Source organism: Rousettus aegyptiacus, unplaced genomic scaffold, assembly GCF_014176215.1.
Source record: "Rousettus aegyptiacus isolate mRouAeg1 unplaced genomic scaffold, mRouAeg1.p scaffold_m13_p_1, whole genome shotgun sequence".
NCBI lineage: Eukaryota > Metazoa > Chordata > Mammalia > Chiroptera > Pteropodidae > Rousettus > Rousettus aegyptiacus.
Genome location: NW_023416284.1, coordinates 31,561,219 through 31,582,768, shown reverse-complemented (window position 1 = coordinate 31,582,768; position 21,550 = coordinate 31,561,219). Strand labels below are relative to the sequence as shown.

General features: G+C 36.4%; 2 protein-coding genes across 12 annotated transcripts in view; one reads left to right on the top strand and one right to left on the bottom strand.

The window, feature by feature from the left end:
* Positions 1 to 225: 225 nt before the first annotated feature.
* The window catches only part of LOC107514024 (selection and upkeep of intraepithelial T-cells protein 1), a 214,937-nt gene continuing 193,612 nt past the window's right edge, over positions 226 to 21,550 (bottom strand). For 7 of the 11 annotated variants that reach the window (XR_004954919.1, XR_004954921.1, XR_004954918.1 and 4 more), the window contains 2 exons: positions 11,217 to 11,308; positions 8,529 to 8,938 (listed from right to left, as the gene is read on the bottom strand). Coding sequence is in view for 1 of the 11 variants with exons in the window: in XM_036233718.1 (XP_036089611.1) it covers positions 11,271 to 11,308 (38 nt within the window). In the remaining 10 variants the exon portion in view is untranslated. Of the gene's footprint in view, positions 333 to 8,523; positions 8,939 to 10,238; positions 11,309 to 21,550 lie in introns of those variants that run through there. The other 4 variants (XR_004954915.1, XR_004954924.1, XR_004954916.1 and 1 more) reach the window with 4 other exon arrangements.
* Positions 1,851 to 8,969, top strand: LOC118611397 (putative selection and upkeep of intraepithelial T-cells protein 1 homolog; the record flags this gene model as incomplete). Its single annotated transcript, XM_036231911.1, has 4 exons — positions 1,851 to 2,205; positions 3,720 to 4,010; positions 6,798 to 6,823; positions 8,793 to 8,969. Coding segments are annotated over 4 exons (849 nt in total), but the record flags the coding sequence as incomplete, so codon positions are not given.

The window sequence follows — 21,550 nt, the reverse complement described above, 5'->3', positions numbered from 1 at the left end:
TATTATTAAAATCATTTTATAATTTATTTAAAGTAATACTTAACAATTGTTAGATTACACCGATCTTCAAATTGCTGCACTTCATTGCTACTAAAATTAGGATACACTTCATATCAATAAGCTTCACCAGAAAAAAAACAGTTGAATTTGTATTAAAGGTTTCTTATACATTTCAACCTCCATCATATTTTCTTCTCTTCTCTTTCTTCATTTCATCCCATCTTCTTTATTCTTATGCATCCTCCTCTTCTTCTTCAATTGTGTCTTGGCAATCCTCTAGCCTTTACATATCCACATTGATTTGTGTCAACATGTCAATTAAGAAAAAACAACTGTTGAGATAGAGAAACTATACTGAAATTATACATTGTTGGGGGAGGGAGATGCGAAATTTTTAAAAGATTGATTCTTCCCAGTTATAAATATGGTATTTCATTTTTCATTTATTTAATATTTTCAAACTTAGAATATTGCTATTCATATTTTAAACAGTTAACATAGGTTAGCAATTATTGCTCTTACAATTTTAACAGTACCCGAAGTTACCTTTAATTTCTTCCCTGCTCTGTTATTGGATTACTTGTGTCAAAATGTGAGCAATATTTTTCTGCATACAAATTTGATACTCTTCTTTCCTTCTTTCCTTCTTTCCTTCCTTCCTTCCTTCCTTCCTTCCTTCCTTCCTTCCTTCCTTCCTTCCTTTTTCTAAGTCTTATAAGAGTTTATTTGAGCCAAATTGATGACTTTTGTTCTTTTTATTTTTTTATTTAAATTATTCTGTACTCAAAGTCTTTCCATACAAATCTGAAATAGTTCATAATTGCAAAGAAATCAGTTTAAAATGTATGCATGAATAAACAAATATATTTGTTCTTATTGTATAAAGTTTAAACATGCATCCAAGTCTTATTTTCTCTTCCGATGAATTGTATGGCATGTGGCTTTCTACTTCAGGGGACAAAAATTTATGAAATTCATTTAGAATAGATAAACAATAGCTTAGTAAACTTTCACTCTCTTAGAGGTCAAAGATTAGAATTCCCACCCAAAAGTGTGAGAAAACAGTCTAGATGGTGCAGAATGCCTCCCACAATGAGATTCTATGTAGCCTGAGAATCCCAGAGCATTATTTTTGAATGCTAAAGGTATAAGAAGAGAAATCTGTCAGATGTCAACGTCAGTGTGGGTTTCTTCAGTCTAAGTGAGAATGGCTGGTGGTTGGCCTGAGGCTGAAAGACAGAGCATGAGTAATAACACAAATATTTTTTGGAGAAGACTTGATTTGCCTGTGCGGATCAGTCAGCTGCATCATTTGACGAAGCACTTAATGAGTGTAGAGTCCTTTGTTAAGGACTGAGCACTGTGAAATGCTCTTTTAACTGGTCTCTGTTTTTCTATTTTCTTGAAATTTTTATCTTGAGCTTATTTAAAGAGAATCAAAGAAAAGGGTAATATTGGGAATCTCTGGCAACATACTAAAACATTAAGGCAATCCTATAGGTGGCATTTGTAGGGGGTGTGAAGAACCCATTAATACCTAAAGAGGTAGAAACACAGATTATCCTTAATGAGTCAGGTAATAAAAAGATGTGAAATTATTAGGAACAGAAATATATTAGCAACTTAAATATGATAGAATGGCCTCCGACACCTCACTGAAACATGTGGAATGATGTGTGTGTATCTGTGTTGTGTATATATATGACACAGAAACACACATCATTATATGTGTACATGCATGCATGCATGCATACATACATACATACATACATACATACAATTTTATATATATAAAATCAAATACAAGGTGTTAACTGGCTCATACTTTGACTATTTGGTTACAATCTCCCTTCCCAGAACAGTTCACAGTGACTGGCTTACAGGGGCCAATCGTGGCTCCACTGGGTGGAGTAGTGGAGCTCAGCTGCCATCTGTCCCCACCACAAAATGCAGAACACATGGAGGTACGCTGGTTCCGGAACCGCTACACACAACCTGTTCACCTATACAAGGATGGTAAAGATCTGCATGTGGAAACTATCTCCCAGTACATGGAGCGGACCCAGCTCCTGAAAGAAGCCATTGGGAAGGGTAAAGTGACCCTCAGGATCTCTAATGTCAGTGCCGATGATGATGGGCCTTACCACTGCTTCTTCAAAGATGGTGATTTCTACGAAGAAGCCATCACAGAAGTGAAGGTCACAGGTAACGATGGATCTTCAAACAAATTTCAACCAATCTGAGGCTGAGTATTATGAAAATACTCGGTATTTCTGACCATTTTCATATTACATGGTTGGGTTAGCAACTTCAAACTCATGCATTCAGTCTTTGAACTGAGAAGAGTGTAGATCGAAGCATGCAAATTATATCTGCACAGATCAGTAGATATATCTTCATCAGCAAGAACTGTTTTCCCATACCCACATACATTGCTAGACCTGTAAAGTACAAACAGAACCCTTTCAGGATTCATTACTAACTTGTTAATTATTTCAACAATGCTTTAGTGAAGCCTGACTCTATAAACTGTCTAAATCTTTACAATAGTCTCCTTAATGATAATTATTTCCATTTCTCCCTGACTCAATTCACTGACTACTTAGTTCCAGACTAATTTTCTTAAATGTGTCAAGAAACCTTCATCTACACTCTTCGATGTCCTCCAATATATATGACATGCATGTCTTGTATGCAAATATGTATTAAGTCAATCATCTCACCCTTGAAGTATTCTGAATGATAAAGAAATGGTTGGGAGATGGAGCACTTGGAGTAGACCGAAAGGCTTCACAAAAGTGAGGGCACTAGTGTAAGGTTCTAGGCACACTCACACTTAACCTTTATATTGGATATTATGACATTCACTTCTATTGCTTAGAGCCGAGCTACCAATATGACAGCCACTAGCTAGCCACATGTAGCTATTTAAATATATATTGAAAGTAAGTAAAATTAAAAATTTAATTCTTAGTCTCACAGGACAAATTTCAGATGCTTAATAGTCTCACATAGCAAAGAACTACTGTACTGGACAGCATGGACATCATATATTTCCATCATTGCAGAAACTTACTAAATGAAGCTGATCTAGAGAAACACTTTACTTCTCTATTGTTTTTTCTTTGCCCTCACATTGGGCAAGCCCTTATGTCTTTGGCAATGTCCTGAAATTCTTCAAAAACTAGTTTATTTTCTCTAAACTGATCTGTACTGCTTTATTTTTATAATATGTGAATACCTATTATATTCAAAGAACATACATATTAAAGTTTCAATTAAAGTTATAAACACATTTATGTTACTTGATTACTTGTAACTTATTATGGCAGCTCAAATATGACTAATGAAGATACAAGAAAAAGCATTAAGCTATAATTTCAAGAGGACTGAGATCTCCATTCTTTTTGTCCATGGACAGAGCTCTGTCTCCTAGATTCACTAAATAACTAATATTTTTGAAGGAATGGATAAGTAAAACAAACAGGTATTTCCTTCCTGACTTGTTAATTTGTATATCAAAACCCTTCAGTCTGGCTTATCCTGGTCCTCTTTTGATTAGCCTGTAGTGACAATCAGAAAGAGCCCCACAGTGCTTGGCTCTCAGTATGTCTTAAAGGCACAGGGATTAGAGTTGGGGAGGGGGACTTTTCTCTCTCTGTTTTGTTTCACCTTTTCTTCCACTAAAAATATTGTTTTCCCCTTTTCCTTCCAACCAGCTACCAGCTTTGGAATACAGATTCTTGTGCATCCTCCTAATACCAGAGGTCTCTTAGTGGAGTGTAATTCAAGAGGTTGGTTTCCACAGCCTCGAATGGAATGGAGAGACAGCGGAGGAGAGATTATTCCACCTGCATCGATATCACACTTGCAGGACACAAACAAATTGTTTGACATGAAAATGACTCTTCTCCTTAGTCGTAGCTCCCAGAGGAATGTCACCTGCTACCTTCAGAACCCTGTAACTGGTCAAGAGGAAAAGACAAGCATTGTCCTATCAGGTAAGACCTGTATGTTTGTTCTTCAAATGCTGGCCATTGTCATAAAATTAGAAACTGAAGAGAAAAAAATAATATGCTTTCTTCACTTGGTTTCTAGGATATTACATTTTCTTGACTTTATTCCTCATCTCGCCATTTTCTTATTCTTTTCTTCTACTTCATCTTTTTCAATTTGCCTTCTTGATATAAGAGTTACCCAGGGCATAGTCTTTGCTCCTTTTTCTCTCTCATGCCATCAGTATGACAATGGCTTCGCAAATGGGATCTCCTACCCAGACCTCTCTCCCCAACTCTAGTCTCATCTCTAAACTCAACACCTAAATGTGGAAGTCTAATAAATAATCCCAATAAAATACATCAAATGCTAAACTTCTAATCACCTCTTGATTTCTATAATTTACTCTCTTCCCAATCACACTTCATTTGATCAGTTTCAGAGAATAAAATCCTTGAAGTCATCCTTGACTCCCATCTTTCTCTCATATTCTATGTCACATACATCAAAAGATAACACTTTAAAATATATCCTAAGTCTCATCACTTTTCACCACGTTTTTGCTGCCATCCAATTCTGAGACACTATCAACCATGGTCTGAATAATGGCAATAGTATCTAAAAAGGTCTCCTGATTTCTACTCTCTTGTGCACTATGGTATACCCTCAACATATAAATAGAAGGGACATTTAAAAGATGAGACACAGCATTCTTTGTTCAAGACTCTGCAATAGAGCCTCATTTTATTCAGAATAAAATGCCCCACGATGTCCTGCATCATCTGTGCGCACATTGCCTATTTGATCTCACCCTCTAACATTCACTTTCATCCACTCTAGTTTAGTCACACAGACCTTTTTGCTGTTTCCCAACCATGCCTGACTTGCTTCTGCTTTGGGAGTTTTTGCCCTGGTTGCTTCCTCTTCTCTGAATGCTGTAATTCCACTAAATTCCCTTTTCTCCTTCAAGTCTATACTCAACTCTCACCTTTTGAATAAGAACTACTTAGACAAGCCAACTGGAAAAAGCACAACCTGCCCCTAATTGGGATTCCCTATCTCTTTATCCTTCTTTAACTTTTAAAAAACATAATATTATGACTTTTTAACCTACTACTTAACTGATTTATTATGTTTATTGTCACTTATCTATTTCCCTTTCTTAAACATGAAGGTAGAGATCTTTGTTGGTTTTATATACTTGATATACCCCAACTGCTTCAAGCATTGCATGGTACATAGTAAGCAATAAATATTTGATACTTCAATGATTGAAATAAAGCAGAGTGAGTGCCTTGTAAAGTGTCAAGTAAATATAACTGTATTAGTATTTGTGTATATCTGTGAAATTAATGTTGAAGACAGATGCTGAAAGGGGTATCCTAATTCAAGAATGTTATTATAGGAATAAGGCCCCTAACAGGGTTAACAACTTATTACTTTGAGATAATTTTTGTATTTATTTGCTCATTTAATCTTCCAAAAAAAATACAGAGTTTCATATTACGGTCGTGTCAGAAACAGCAAGACACGTCTATAAGGCAAGCAGCTACCAGGGATAAAGAAAGACTAAACTACCTACCCTCTGCCCCCAGAGTTCATAGAAGGATAGATATGTAGAAAACAAAGAAAGGAAAATGAGTAAAATTCTTGGCAACTTATTTGCAACTTCAGTAAATAACAAGAGGCATATTTTCTGAGTTAACACTTTCCTAAAGTAGATGTGCACTTCTTAAAAACATGTTTTAAAAGAATCGTATTTAACACAAACTCTGAGGATCAAGTTAAAGTTCTGGGAAACAGAGATATCTGAGAGAGATTGCATTTTCCTTTCACTAAATGTCAGAAAAGATGGATAAGACTTAAAACTTATGATAAAAAAACATATCATAATCAAAATTTAATCTTACCTGGGACTCTGCCCCTGTCTCTTGTGAACTGAGAAAGCTCTTTTTCAGTTTACTGGGTGCAGTGTGGGGTTGCTCATCTGAATATAGAATTGGCTTCAAAGTCATGGGGGTCTCTCTCCCATGAATTACATGCATGAAAAGCTCTAGCTCAATCCGAGTTCCTGCCACACCAAATATACCCAAAATTTTGAGGAGCAGAATTTGTGATTGGCTCTCTACAACCTCTTAGGTTCATTTCTCTGTGTGAAGTGGCATGTTCTAGGTAGAGAGTTTCTTCCTGGAAGAAAGATATCGGATTCCCAAATTAAATGATGGTGTCCATGCCCAGGATGTGCAAACCAGCAGGCTAAAGAAGATGCTTGTTCACATGAACAGAAAAGGAGGAAAATTTACCTAAACATATGTCTCTAAATATATTCTGAAGCACAATGTCGCACCCAGGGAATATATTAGAGACTTCAGGACTGCACATGTACTGATTGCTTAGACGAAGGACTGAAAGACTGAGGCTTGGTGGTTAACAACTCTGGATGGGAAGAAATGGGGTGAAAAGGGGGAGCTTCCTTCATTCATCTTCGCTCCTTTCTCAAACTAAATCACACCTGGCTCAGCCCCACTCCAGACACTGTCTTACTTTTTGCCCACCCATTATGTATAACTGCCTCCCCAAACTGGTGTAGCTCTAATATCCCAGGGCTATGGGGGTCTTGAATAGAAACACGCTTTGAATGAATCATCACTCCTGGTTTAGTGGATCCAAACACTCTAAGTTTCCTAAGTGGTAAAATTGTGGCGCTCTATTTCAGATAAACTGTTTCCATGGAACATTATTTGGATACTGACTTTGACCACAGTTCTGGCTCTGCAGCTGATATTTATTATGGTGCCCAGTGTGGATCTATATCGCAGAATACGAAGTAAGTCTGAAGGGTGGACAATGCGCTTAGGTGTGGGGGAGCTAAAGCTGTAGTAAGTCTAGTTAACATTCGTCACCTAACATAATTAGAAGAAATTTTTTCTTATAATGAAAACTTTTAAGATCTACTCTCTTATAAACTTTCAAATATGAAATATGGTATTTTTAACTATATTTGTCCTGCTGTATACATCCTCATGATGTATTTATTTTCTTACTAAAAGTTAGTACCTTTTGATGCCTTTCACTCATTTTGCCCATCCCCCACCCCTGCCTCCTGCAACCACCAATCTGTTCTCTGTATTTAAAAGCTTGTTTTTATTATTATTTTTTAGATTCCACATATAAGATCATGTGGTATTTATCTTTCTCTCTCAGACTTATTTCACTTAGCACAATGCCCTCAAGATCCATCCATGTTGGAAAAAATGGCGAGATTTCATTCCTTTTTATGGCTGCATAATATTCCATTGTGTGTGTGTATTATGCCAAATAGACATATTTTAGGGGTGACAAATTTTGTTTCCCTACAGCTCCTAGGCTACAAATCTGTATAACGTGTTATCTTACTGAACACTATTGGCAGTTGTAACACAATGATAAGTACTCATGTAATGCACTGTGTTACATTATGACAGCTAATACACCACTAAGAGATAGAAATTTTCAGCTTCATGATAAACTTATGGGACTACCATTGGATATGCCGTCTGTTGTTAAACAGTTGTCATGTGGCACATGACTGTGGCCATAGTTGAATCGTTCAATGACATGGTAGTCCTAGTTTTAATACTTGAGGAGCCTCCATACTATTCTCCATCATGACTGTACCAGTTTACATTCCCACCAACCCTGCACAGGAGTCCTTTTTCCTCCACCTTCTCACCAACACTTAGTATTTCTTGTCCTCTTGACAATAGCCATTCTAACAAGTATGAGGCAATGTCCCATTGCGGTTTTGATTTGCATTTCTCTGTTGATATGAGATATCAAACATCTTCTTGTATGTACCTGTTGGCTGTCCGTATTTCTTCTTTTTTAAATTGAATTGTTTGTGGCCTTGTTTTATTTGTTTGTTTTTGTGTGTGTGTTGTTGTTGTTGTTGTTTTTACTATTGACCTCTATGAATTCCTTATATATTTTAGATATCAACTCCTATCAAATACATGATTTGCAACTGCTATCGAATCTGAGGCTTTCTCAGACCTTGTGTGGATATACCTGTTCTGTACTCGCACCCTCTCGTGGAAGAATTCTTTAACTTACCTGTCTTTTTTTATTTTATAACACACCAGGTGGGCTGCTCTCAGTCTCTCTTTTTTCACTGAAGGTGTCTCTACAGTCCAAGTTTGTGGTTTCTCCTCTGCCCCAGCACCCTGGCCTGCTTTCTGCACATGCTCCCCACCAGCACTTGTGCTCCCTGCTGCCCTCCAAATCAGGCACAGGGAACCAGCCACAAAGAGGGAAGAGGCGTGGGTTTGGCATGTGATGTGCTGGATGTGCCGGCAGGCCAACTGGGGGGATCCTTGGGTCAGGATGCCTCATTGACAGGCTTCTTGATGGAGTCCAGAATGCAATCAGGAGGAACCATATCCCATCAATGACCTCCTTAAGCCTTATATATGCACTCTCCTGATCTGCTGACTCCCCACAACTCATGGAGCTTCTAATTTAAGACACTGGATACTGTGAGAGATGAATGAATTCTAGCAGCCATCAGCACAGCTGAGGAAGCCAGGCATTTACTCACCAGCGCTCCCATCCCTCATGGGAGGAATCACAGCCATCTCATTCAGCCCTAAACTATAGTCAAGATGGTCCTCTTACCCAATCAATGAATCCATACTCATGTATATATTTTGTTGTGGCTGATTCAGTGGAGTGCTGGAACTTCTTTGGAAACCTGGACTTCCACAAAACTCTCTCTTGGGTAGGTAACGGCTTAAGTCAGTGGTTTGCATATGTTTCAGAGCGACAGCCAAGAGAAGCCAGATCGAGTCCTGCATATTTCAGTGCCCGTATCAAAGACCGTTCGCCAACCATCAGATGTACAGGTGGGCAAACTCCTCCGAGGTCTTGTATGGCTCTATGTCCCACGGCTCCCACAGAAACACCTCTTTGTGTGGATGGGTGCCAAATTTTGTTAACACAAGAGACAAAAACAGGAAACATCTTATGCCACCATAAGGCTCACAAATGAAGATTTGTATGCCATAATTTAACCACTAAGGGAAACCATGCCTAAAACTCCCCAGCATAGGAATAAGCACTGCCTGTGGTAGTAAGCCTCCACATTACAGAATCGTTTCATGGGAAGCCTAGATAGCTTCCTGACACTATAATGGTAAGTGCGAAATGAGATTTTAAGGAATATGTTGTCTGACAATGCTTTTGTTTATGAGATTCTTGTTTTTAAAGCTCTTAGGATCTCTTAGCGCTCAGAGGGTCTCCAGAGTTATCATACTCTTGGTCTCTTTCAAACCTGGATAATGATAATGACTAGTGCATAACTCATGCTCTCTAATGATGCATATTGATTAATACACTAGATAGAGAACAAGAAAGATAGAGAACAAGAAAGATGAGTTGCTTTTCTCCAGGTCTGTTTACCCTCAGTACAAAACCTGTTTTTCATCCTAGAAATAGCCCTGATTCTTGCCCTACTTATCAACAACTTTAAACCTAAGGCATACTCCTATTCTAACTTAATACAGAAGGATGACATTAATACAGAAGCTCTTGCTTTCTTGATGCATTTTCCCCCGATCCAAAGTAACTCCGCACCAATAACCAAGGACTATGTTTCTCTTTTTCTCCAGATAACTTCTGCTGCATAACGATACGTCCTATAGTAGCTGGCCTGGTGATAGTCCTGAGTTCAGTGTTTGCAATCGTCTTAACTATTACCTATTTGCAACTAAAAAGCAGAGGTATGTATGTGGGATCAAAAACATGGAAACTTCCTGAAAATATTTCCTTTCCCAAATGCTCAGTCTTTGATAAAGCATTTAGCCGAAAAGGAGTGATATTTGCTTAAATTATCGGAACAATAAACACTTGGACCTCATGTCATAGGGTTTGGGTTCCAGCCTCCTGCATTTTATGGGTTTAGTGATACAAACTACTGATGCTTCTGCCCTATAAGGAAAGGAAATATTCTCTTCAGTTTTAATAGCTCTATTTTCACCAAAATCCACACATCACTTCACTTAGTAAAATGTCAATTCTTACTTTCAAGCTAGAAGAGGTAGTAATTCAGTATATCTCAAACTTTTGGGGGTCACAGATTTCTTTTAGAAACTGATGCAAAGCAAAGGACCATCTTCTCAAAATAAGTCATATGTCCACACACATTTTGCCGAATTTCATGGTGTGCATGAACACTTGAAATTGATCCTTCTCCTCTTTGGCTCTCTTTGAGGGTGGAATTGAAAAAGGTAATTGTATAAGTTTGTGGATAGCTGAATGTAACCCATTTGAAATGTGCCCTCAGCTCTATCTTTGAAGTCCCCATGGAAATTATGTATGTAAGGCAATGATTGGCAAGGTAAGGTAATTCTTTATTATAAGCTGGAGCTATAGCTATGGCCAAAAATCACAATGCAGGAGCCATAAAGCAGGGATGGACAGTTCAGAGGATTTTATTTGTCAAGTTTCTCCTGCGACATGAAGACACAAATGGCCTTAAACCAAATCAGACTGAAAGCGCTTTTTATCTTTTACTCTAAAAATAGTCCATACCTGAGTCTGGCATATTAACCATGTTAGCAGACTAAATTCTACATCCATCAGTGTGAGAGAAAAAGAGCAAGATGCTGTAATAATAGCTAATATATATTAAATGCTTATTTTGTGCTCTTTGGATTTTATATAAATGAATATACAGGTGATCCTTGAACAACATGGGTTTGAGCTATGTGATCCACTTATATGTAGATATTTTCAATAAATATATTAGACTTTTGTTTGGATTCTTGTGACAATTTGAAAAATCTTGTAGGCATGCCTCATAGCCTAAAAATATTGAAAAAGTAAGAAAAAGTTAAGTATGTCATTACTGCATAAAACATATGTATATATTTTCACTTCCTGTGGTTATCTTAATAACATTTTCTTTTCTCTAGCTTGCTGTATTGTAACAACACAGTATAGAATGCATATAACATACAAAATAGGTGTTGATCGACTGTTTATGTGATCGGTAAGGCTTCAAGTCAACAGTAGGCGATTGGTAGTTAAGTTTTTGGAGAGTCAAAAGTTACGTGGATTTTCGACTGCACGAGGGATCTGAGTCTCTAATCTCCATGTTGTTCAAATTCAACTGCATGTACTTTTCTGTGAGTTAGATTTTATCAGGGATGAAGTCTGGTACACAAAGAAGTTAAATAACTTACCCACATAGCTAAATGAGGGTGGAGGCAAGATCCCAACACGGGCACTTAGATTCTTTAGGCTTCCGTTTCAACAATTGTAGTATGTTGTTCCTCTATGAAAAGAAGTTAAAGGTAATAAAAAGAGAGAGATTTAGTCATAGTTATCCTGAGAAAAGTAATAGGTCACTGTAGGTAAATATAGCTTAGGCACTTGGTGATTTATGAGGCTTCCGGGAGATAAACATAAACCCCAATAAGCTACAGGTCACTGTCTTTGCCGAAGATGACTTGAAATCCTTAAGACTGAGTCTGAGGATTAAAACTTCATTTTTGATAGTTCTAACCTGAGCACCTGAAACTGAGCCATTAATCAGTTTGGTAATTCATCAGATAATACCTGCCAACCCACTAAACTCTTCTCGGCTATTCTTCTCTTTACTTAAAATGGACTTTTCCCATGGTTTTTGCTTCCTCCGTAAATGTGTTATTTAGCAACCTCCCTCCCTATATGGACAACTTTCTGCTCTCTCTGGATTAATTTTTCTTCTTGGTGTTTATCAATTTAGAAATCACTTGCCAATTCATTTAACAGCCATAAATTGCCAGAAAATTCCACTCGTATCGTATATTTGAATTCTCTGACATTTTATGCAATGTATCTTCATTTTGGAGATGCAGATACAGAAGAATATAAGCTTTGATTAGCTAATATCAGTTGATTTAGCAAAGTAGTAAGGTTATTTCTGGGACTCAACCCATGTGATTCTTATTTCGAATATCTTACAATAATCAGATTGCCTTTCTAAATGCATGTAATTATTTCTTCTAAAATGAAATAGCCATCATTGGCATCTCCACAGACACATTCGGCTGGGCCTGTTCTCTTATTATTATTAGCATTAGTTAAAGATTCTATCCTGAATCCTTTCTGGTGGCCCCTTTTGGTAGGAAAACTAGACTGCATGTGTTTGCCATCCTCCTTTTTCCTTCCCTCCTTAGCTCATGCCGTGTCTTTCTTCACTCGCATGCCACCATGATCTTAACTTTCCTTCTAAGCATGGGACAGTTCTGGTCATGTAGAAAGGGGAAAAACAATGAAAAACCTCAACTTATTTTAAACACACATATGTACACACAAACACTCCTCTGAGTAAATACTCAGCATATTTAGACTATTTTATTTCCAAGGTTTTCCTTCTTTTTTGTTTTAAATTATTTCCTATCTCTTATGAGAAGAGGCTTGCAGTTCCCCTAAATGATGATGTTTAAAAAAAATGCATGTGACCAAGATAGAGACTTGTTGACTCTCTACTCTCTGATATCTTTTAAAAACCTACCCAGACAATTTTGCTATTTTTTAAGATTTATGCTACTACCTTTATAAAAGAAATCTCTGACCTTAATAAGGGTGAAAAATTTATCTCAAATTATAAGGGGGAATGTAGATATTAATTAGATGGATGCTTTATCCACATTTGTACAGTCTAAGGCCGCATGGAATATTTTAGCTCTTTCATCTCCTTGGCATAAAAGTTGAGGCCAGCAATCACAATACCTCTGAGTCTTCCCTAAGAACAATATCCTTAATTATTTCAACTGTTATTTTAATAGTATGAATTTAAGACTCCCTGATCTCTGCTTCCCCATCCTCACCATCTCGGCTCTCTTTATCTATAAATTAGTATTCTTGAGGAAGGAAGAAATTTTTCTTTATCCTTCTATATTTTTTCATCTGATCTAATAATTAAATTGACATTATATGTCAATGCTGTATGGACATTATATGTCCATACGGAAACCCCACACACATAAGAAAGTCAGAGACCCCACATACATGAGAGGTTCAAAGACAGAAAGGTAAAATGAGGTACATAACGCATTCTGAACTAGGGAATGGGGTAAAATACCTGAGGTTTCAGAGAGAAGAAGGACAATTACAGGGCAATAAGAACAGCAGATATTCAGTAATTAGAAGTTTGTCCTACACTATAGATGAGTAATAAAACGTTATTTCTTGTAATAATTCATAATCGGCAAGACCTGAAATTAAATTTTTTACAGGAAAGGTAAAAACTTCTCTTGAACTCAGAAGGTGTGGATTACCTTCCGCTCAAATAATCAAAGTAGCACATCTTGGGGAAACCTGTTCTGAATCCCTTCAGTATGAATCAGTGAACAGTTGCTGTCATGAGACAAGCTACAGTTAATAAAGGAAAGAAATTTCCAATAGGCATAGCTGTCCAATACTAAAACAGACCCTAACTTTTGGCAACAGTGCTCCCATCACTGAGATAAGGATGTTTTCACTTCAGCATCACCCCAAAATAAAAGACACTTTAAAGAAGGCTTTAGCTCCAGATAACAGGATGACTTTTGAGAATTGTAAGATCTCTTCCATCTCAGAGAGTCTGCTCATCCTAGAACATTTTGTTTCACCATACACCTCAAATAGCTTAGAATTCTTGAGGGCTGGCAGCAGCAGATTAAGACAATAAAGGCATAATGTGTCTATTTATCCTTTAAAATCTGACCAACCAGAAAGCAAGTGTCATGTTGCTTGAGTGGAAGAACGTGTATCTGCTTTTTCACAGTCCTCATCTTGACTCAGCCCAAACATACTCATCTCTAGGCTTATCCACATAACCCAGCCTCCTTTCCCCCACCCTCACCTAAGCCCATAAGCATGAATAAAGGAATTCAAAGAGTAAATCCATTACAAATCTGTAATTGAGCCCTCCTTTCCCTGCTATGACCCTATTAATTTTTTCATCTCTCTCCAGTTCCTCCTTCAGATCCACTTTTCCAATTGAACATGATGTGGTTGGAAGATATGACTGTGATCCTGTGTGTTCTGGTGATCTTGATCACCATGGGTATTTCCAATATTTACTTCAAATTGAGAGGTAAATGGAATGGGAAGGTGGTAACTCAGAAGGTATCATCCTCTGACTGATCTCCAGATGTCCAAAGAGGTGATTTTTCCAGTCCTTGTGCATTAATAGCTGGAGAATGAAAAAAAGACCTGTGCCCTGTGTAAACATTTCCTGATTGTAGGTTTCTTGAGGCTGTTGGGGTTTCTACAAGTACCAGTGTTAGTGTCTCAAATTCTGATGACAATCTTGATTTTGACTTCACACGTGTGACAACTCTCTCAAGTAAACCCGGAAGGCCCAGCTGTTTCATCCTGTAGGATTCCCTATAGCTTTCTGTGTCCTGAGCTCTTTGCAAAGCTTCAGTGTCTTCTTCTATTTTGATTTCATAACCAGAATTGAAAAGTTCATATTGTAGCATTCTCTTTCAGATATTTAAGTGTCTACAGAGGCTGGAACAGGAAAATTTCTGAACATATGTTTACAGGAGAGCATATATCTTTGAAACATGCCCTAATGTCCAGAGATGAAATTCCTGGCTAATATAATTGTGCTAATATAATCTCCTTATGAAAATGGAAGAAAATGTCATGGAGGAAAAAATTTAATACTTGATATTTGTGTTCCACCAGTAACCTACAAGCCCCAAAAGTTCCATTTAAAAATGTATGCAAGGTTATGCAAATATAAACTCTTGATGACCAGCAGATCCACAACTTATACATACAATGCAAACCCATGGTAAGTTATTTTGAACAAAACAGAGTGTCAAACATTAAAAAAAAAGGATTAAAGTTTGGTACTTGCAGACGTGGTGAGCCATATGCAAGCCACCTAGAGAGGCTCAAACCCACAACCATGGGGTTATCTGCATGTACACTGTTGGGTAAGTACCTCACACTAATCAACTGTACCATCAGAGATATCCTCCGACAGGCCTTTCTGTTTCCTATCTAGGTTAAGGTTTCTGTCTGAAATTTTGACAAAAGAAATTATTTTTACTCAGCAAAAAAGACCTATAACCTGAAAAAAAAAAAGAATGGATACTTTGGGGTTTTGTTTTTGTTTTTATTTTTTCATACATCACTCTTGTCTTTCTCTACACTATCTGTGGAGAGCTGCCAGGTGTTAAGGTGGTCAATTAGGACAACAAGCCAAACTGAAAGTAACAGTCAAGACTTTATCCCCTTGTCACGGTAGTACAAGACGCCAAAAAGGAATGTAGTTGTGGTAACTCACAGTTCCATTTTCTCTGTGGAACAGCACTGGGCAAGGGTCAGATGACAGCCAGTACATGTGGGGGAAATTGTGTCTCACCAAAGGAGCACTGAAAAAAAGGTCTCCTGCAGTTTTATGGACTAGGGGTGTCAGCGGGGAAAGAGAGAGAAGAGCTGGGAATGGAAAAGTGCTAAGTCAGGGTAGAGAAGAATGTTTTAGACAAGACAATCCACCCCTCTACCCCAAATAAGTGAAGGTCCCAGCAGAAGTGACCAAAAAACATCTCAGTGGAAGCCCCCAATAGGGAGGTCTCAAAAAGGAGGTGCCTAGGCTAAGAATGCAGATATGCATATGAGCATGGCTATTTGGGGGAAAGGGACTGAGTCCTTAACCGCAGCTCCATCCAAAAACTGCAAGGCATTGGCTGTGCACCAGGTCTGATGTGGAGGGGACAGCTTTCCCACAGGGAGCCTGCTAGGCAAAGACTTTGCAATTTCCTATGGTCAGATATAAGAGATCACGCATAGGATTTTGGCCTGGAGTCAGAGACTTCGGTATCTCTGCAATGTAGAAAAACAGTCTACCAGTTAGGATTAAACCAATGCAAGAGACAAGTGTGTGCTTCCTACGATAAAGACTTGTGCTTCTCTGCCACCAGAGAACAACCACCCAATCATTCCTGCATTCACAGACATGAGTAAATGATAGGGGAACTAGTAAGGAGCCTGTAACCAATTTCCTCCATTCAAGTCATGTTTACCTATTGACCCAGTGGGATTAAAAGCAGAGTTAGAGTCAAAGAGAAGTTTTGCTGTCTCTCACAGTGAAGGAGATCAGAGTTGCTAGGAAACAAGTCCTGTTTTCAGCTGTGTTGGCCAGGCAAGGCCATTTCTTGATGCTGGTCCTCTGTATCCCATTGAGACCAATGAAAAAGCTGCTTTAGCCACTGCAAGATTTTATCAAGTATCTTTTTTGTTTTCCCCAAAATTCTAAAAAATCAAGACAATATATTAATTGATTTGAACTAGAGATCATACAATGTGGTGTATTGAAAAGACTCAATTCATTCTTCTTATCACCATTTATCCTTTACTGATAGGTCTCATATTGCTAATATAGAGTTTGATAGTATAGCCAAAATTGAAAACGGTCAAACTTGACCACAAATTGAAATGCTTTAAATTAACTGCTAGATTTCTAAAATTAAAAAAAAAAAATCAATCCTTTCTAATAACAAATCAATGTTATTTTGCAAAGACAAAATACTCACCCCAAATATATTCCTTATAATTTTTCTTAACGTTTTCTTTAGTTTTACTAAGTTTGTGTTGAAGTTTTACAATGATATCATTGCTTTTTCAGTAGCCCTTGCACTGAATAAGGGCAGCTTTTTTTCATATGTTGAAAAGTTGGTTATTCTAATTTCACGTATTTTATATTTCATAATTTTCCAAGTTCCAGACGATTAAGAGGATGCATAAGAATATTTAGGAAAATTTAAAAAGTAAAGCCACAGGCCCACTGCAACCGCTGATATATCTTGTGACACACACATCGGTTTTATTGTGCAATAACCTTTTCCAAGCAAAAGCAATGTATATAAATTTACTGTTACCTGAGTTATAAAAAATATTCTTGATTATAGTTTCACCAGGGTATTCATTTACTTCAGTTGCAAAGAGGTAGTATGCAAATTAAATCATACTAGAATATCTTTTAAATTAAATCATTTCTAGAATGCCTTTTCCTTGCAGGCTTTCTCCCTGTACTGAAATCCTTCTCATTGATTTAAGCCAGGGAATTAAAGTTAATGACTTCTAAATAAAAGTTGTTTCTCATGGCTTTTCTGAAGATATCTTTAACACATCAGAGGAAACCACTATGTTCTCAAACATCTTTTTATTTCAACGACTTCCCTTTAGAAAGATGTGAATTTACAATGCATTGAGTGAATTTTATTTCTTTGACAGGTTTCCTAGAAAGTTAAGGGATTAAACAATGATGCTTGATGTTTGATGCAACATCTCATCTCGAACTCTGGAAAGAGACTACAGTGGAACAATATGCTAAGAGCTCAGAAGAAAACTGTGGCCCTACAAATTTACATATAGTCAAGGAATTGCCAGGTGGAGGACAAATAAAATATATTTGTATATTCAAGTTTGCATTTCATTTTAAGCTCTTGTACAAACTATGATAACTCAAAAAAAAATGGAAATGTAATCAGAGAATAACAACTTAGGGAAATAACTGGGATAAAACTAATAATATACATGGTAAAATAGAGAAACTCTCTGAAAGTAGAAATAAGTCTAAATCAGTAAATATCATACTATCGGTAATTAAATATATCAATTAAAAGGAAATTACTCTTTATATTTGGAGTCTATTTTCGATTAGTTTGTTCTTTTTTTTTTTTTTTTTTTTTAGGAGAGGCAACCCTTGTCTGACCTCAGTTTACAAAGAGCTTGTCAGCTTATAACCCCTTACTTTTTATGCCTACATCACCTGGTCTTCCTAGGTGGTCTCCCATCCAAGTATTAACCAGGCCCGACCCTGCCTAGCTTCCGAAACCATACTCGGGCTTATTCTGGGTGGCATGGCCATAGACTAGTTTGTTCTTTTTTTTCCTTGGATTCCACATGTAAGTGAAATCATATGGCATTTATCTTTCTCTGACTTATTTTGTTCAGAGTAATAACTTCTAGGTCTATCCATGTCATTGCAAATGGTAAAATATCATTTTTTATGGCTGAATAATAGTCCATTGTATATATGAACCATAACGTCTTTATCCAATCATCTGTTGATGGGTGTTTAGGTTGCTTTCATATCTTGACTATAGGAAATGTAGTCAGAAGTAATGTAAAAGCTGTGTGTAGAGCCAGAGAGATGATAGAGTAATTGGGGGGATCATTTCATAAACTATATAAGTGTCTAACCAATGTACTGGACACTTGAAACTAATGATATAATAAAATAAAATACTAAAAAAATAAAATTACTCTCAAATCCATGATGTTTACAGGAGACTTAACTAAAGCATAGTTACAGAGAGAAGTTGAAAATACAGAGATGTGAAGACCAAAACTACGCAACTTCTACCAAAAAATATGTGGAAAATATATTAATATTATGGAAAAATATAAAAAAGAAATTAATAGGGATCAAAAGGCCACCCACAAAACAAAGAAAAGGACCATACACCAAAACTTTCTAAATATTAATTAGTACATATACACTAATAATGCACTCTTAAATCTGTAAAGGAAACATTTAAAGAAATATGAGTAAAAATATACAATTTTATAAATGCCGAGTTACATTTTAAGATGCCCCTTAGCATTAGGAATTGATATAGCAAATAATAGTACCTGCCTCATACGTTCCTAAAAATGAAGACCTGATTTAATATTTGTGGAGCTCTTTTCTCAGGGTCTGGTACTGCAGACATTTTATTTATCAGACAAAGTAAAATAAAATAATATATGAAAACATTCTTAAAATCACTGTTTAGGATAAATGAAATTCAAAACAATGAGGCTCCTCCTTACCACTTCAGACTGACAAACATTAAAAAGCATCGAATTCTGATGATTTTTGGAAATTGAGACTCATACATTCCTTATTTATAAATAAGTTAGAAAAAAACAACTTAAATAGAAAATTGTCGATAATTAATAATAATTATTATAGCCTAAAAAATTTAGATTTTTACATTTCCATGTCAACCAAGTGTTTGTTGTGGTTCTGAATAAAATTATACAGAGAGAGAATGAGAGAGACAGAAAGAACACTTATTTTTCAAGATGGGAATAAAATTCAATAAACAAATAAAGTAAATTTTCCTTCAATACCATGAATATATCTTAAGCAGATGCCATAGTCCAGTCAAGATGCCATAACAAAATGCCACAGATTGGGTGAATGATAAAAACAGAAATTTTTTTCCCCCAATACTGGAGGCCGGGAAGTCCAAGATCAAGACTCCAACAAATTCGGTGTCTACTTGAGGGCTCCACTCTCACTACTTAATCGCATCTCAAAAGCCCCACCTCCAAATACCATCTCACTGAGGATTAACTTTCAAAAAATGTATTGGAGGTTGCAGGGGAACACAAATATTCAATCTATTGCAACAGATAATATTGAGTACACGGTTACATCTTACACAGATAATGTTGAAACACAAGTACATTTAGAAAGAATAAAGTTTACTAATAGTGAAATAAAACGATGAGATATGACATACATTCTTAAAAATACAGATACACGATACCTATAAAAACATACCAACTGCACACTAAACTTTAGATAGTTGTGTTTCAGTAAGTAAATAAGGAGAAGAAATATATATTGGATGTTTGGCCGAATTGGCTGCCAATTTAATACTTTAAACAATGAGATAGAAAACAAATGTAAAATGCATAATTTTGTTGATTGTTAGTTTTATATTACAAATTGGAGAACATCTTTTCAGGACAGTCTTGACAACTTCAGTGAGAAACTTTGGCATTTCAGCTAAGGGATGATCCCAGCTCCCACGTGGTAGATATTGAGGAGATAGACTTTCTGAAAAACTAGAAATCTTGGAGCAGAAATACTGACTTATAAAAATTCAGGCATTAGCTGGAGTTTTCACACCAGGGTAAAGATATAGTTCTGTTTTTAATTTGATTAAAGAACTAGAGATGTTGTGTTTATAAATACCTTTTTACATTAAAGGAAATTCACATCTCTTACATTGTGATATGATCATCTTTATTTAACCTACATTTTTAAAGGACAATGTCACCTAGAACAAAACTCTTATAGAAATTTATTTTCTTCCAACATGTTAAATTGATTATTTCATTGTTTCATATCTTTGGTATTATATGTTAAAAAGTCAGTGATCTGTCTTATTGTTTCTTCTTTGAAGGTCGATGTGATTTAATTTATATTTATCCTCCTTGAGTTTCACATACCTCCTTGAATGCATGAGTTTAAAAATAAAATCCAACATTGATTTCTTCAAATATTTCTTCTGCATTATGCTTTTTTCCTTTTGGGGTGTTTAGTTCCATATATGTTAGATCTTTTCATTGTGTCTCTTATCTCCCCATACTTTTCTTCTTTATTTTCTTCTTTCTGTCCTTCCATTTGGATATTTATAATTATAGAGTCTCTCAGGTTACTAATCCTGTGTTCTTCCTGCCTAATTTGCTGCTCTTTTAATGAGCTTTTTATTTCAGAAGTTATATTTTCTCCTTCTGAGAATTCCAAATATTTCTCTATTGTAGATTGTACTTCTATGGTAATGTCATAAACTCTTGCTCTATTTGCTTGAACAAATCAATTATAGTTATTTTAAACTGATTAGCTAATTTTACTATCTCAATCAATTGCGAGACTGTTGGGTCTGTTTCTTCTCTTAGTTTATAATTCTCTCCTTTCTCATATGTGGAAAATTTGATTTAAGGGGTTAGCTTTATAATGTGTAAACTTGTCTAGGCTGAACTATACTTGCCAGAATACCCTTTCTTTTATGTTTCTAGGTTGAGTGGATCACAAGGGAAATGTGCAAATAGAGGTGCAATTGCTCTAAATTCCCATCAGCTTTCCTTCAACTTCTCTGACTCCTAAAGCAAATGTGTGTATTAACTCTGTGATGAAGTTGCCCTGGCTTCTGCAATATAGCTTACTCAACAAGGTCAGAAGCAATAATCCTGAAATAGAAGTAATAAGAATGGATATAGGTATCAGTCCATCCTCACGAGGTTCTGGCTCATGCATGTGGGTTCCTACCTAAATATATTTTTGCTAATGAAGTCCATTCTGCTCTCTCAGTTCTAGTAGGGGAACGCAGGCTGTTATTTCCCAGGTAAACACTGAGCTGGGAGGCGGAATATGAGGTTAAGTTAAAATGCCCCAGAGCTCACTGTTCTTACCTAAATTCAACTTTTTTTTTTTCTGATTAAGTGTTCTTTTGGTTGTTGCAAGCTTTTGGATAATTTCTAGTTCTGAAAAAAGTTGATTATTGACATGTATTTTCCTGTTTACTTATTGTTTTATAGTACAAATGTATTAGTCAGCTTGGGCCACCGTAACAAAATGCCATAGAATGGATAGCTTAAACAAAAGACATTTATTTCCTTGCAGTTCTGGAAGCCAAAAGTCCAAATTCAAAGTGCCAAGATAATAAATTTGTGGTGAGGTCCCTCTTTCTGGCTTGTAGGTAACCACACTCTCACTGTGTTCCTTCATGATCTCTTCTTTGTGCGCAAG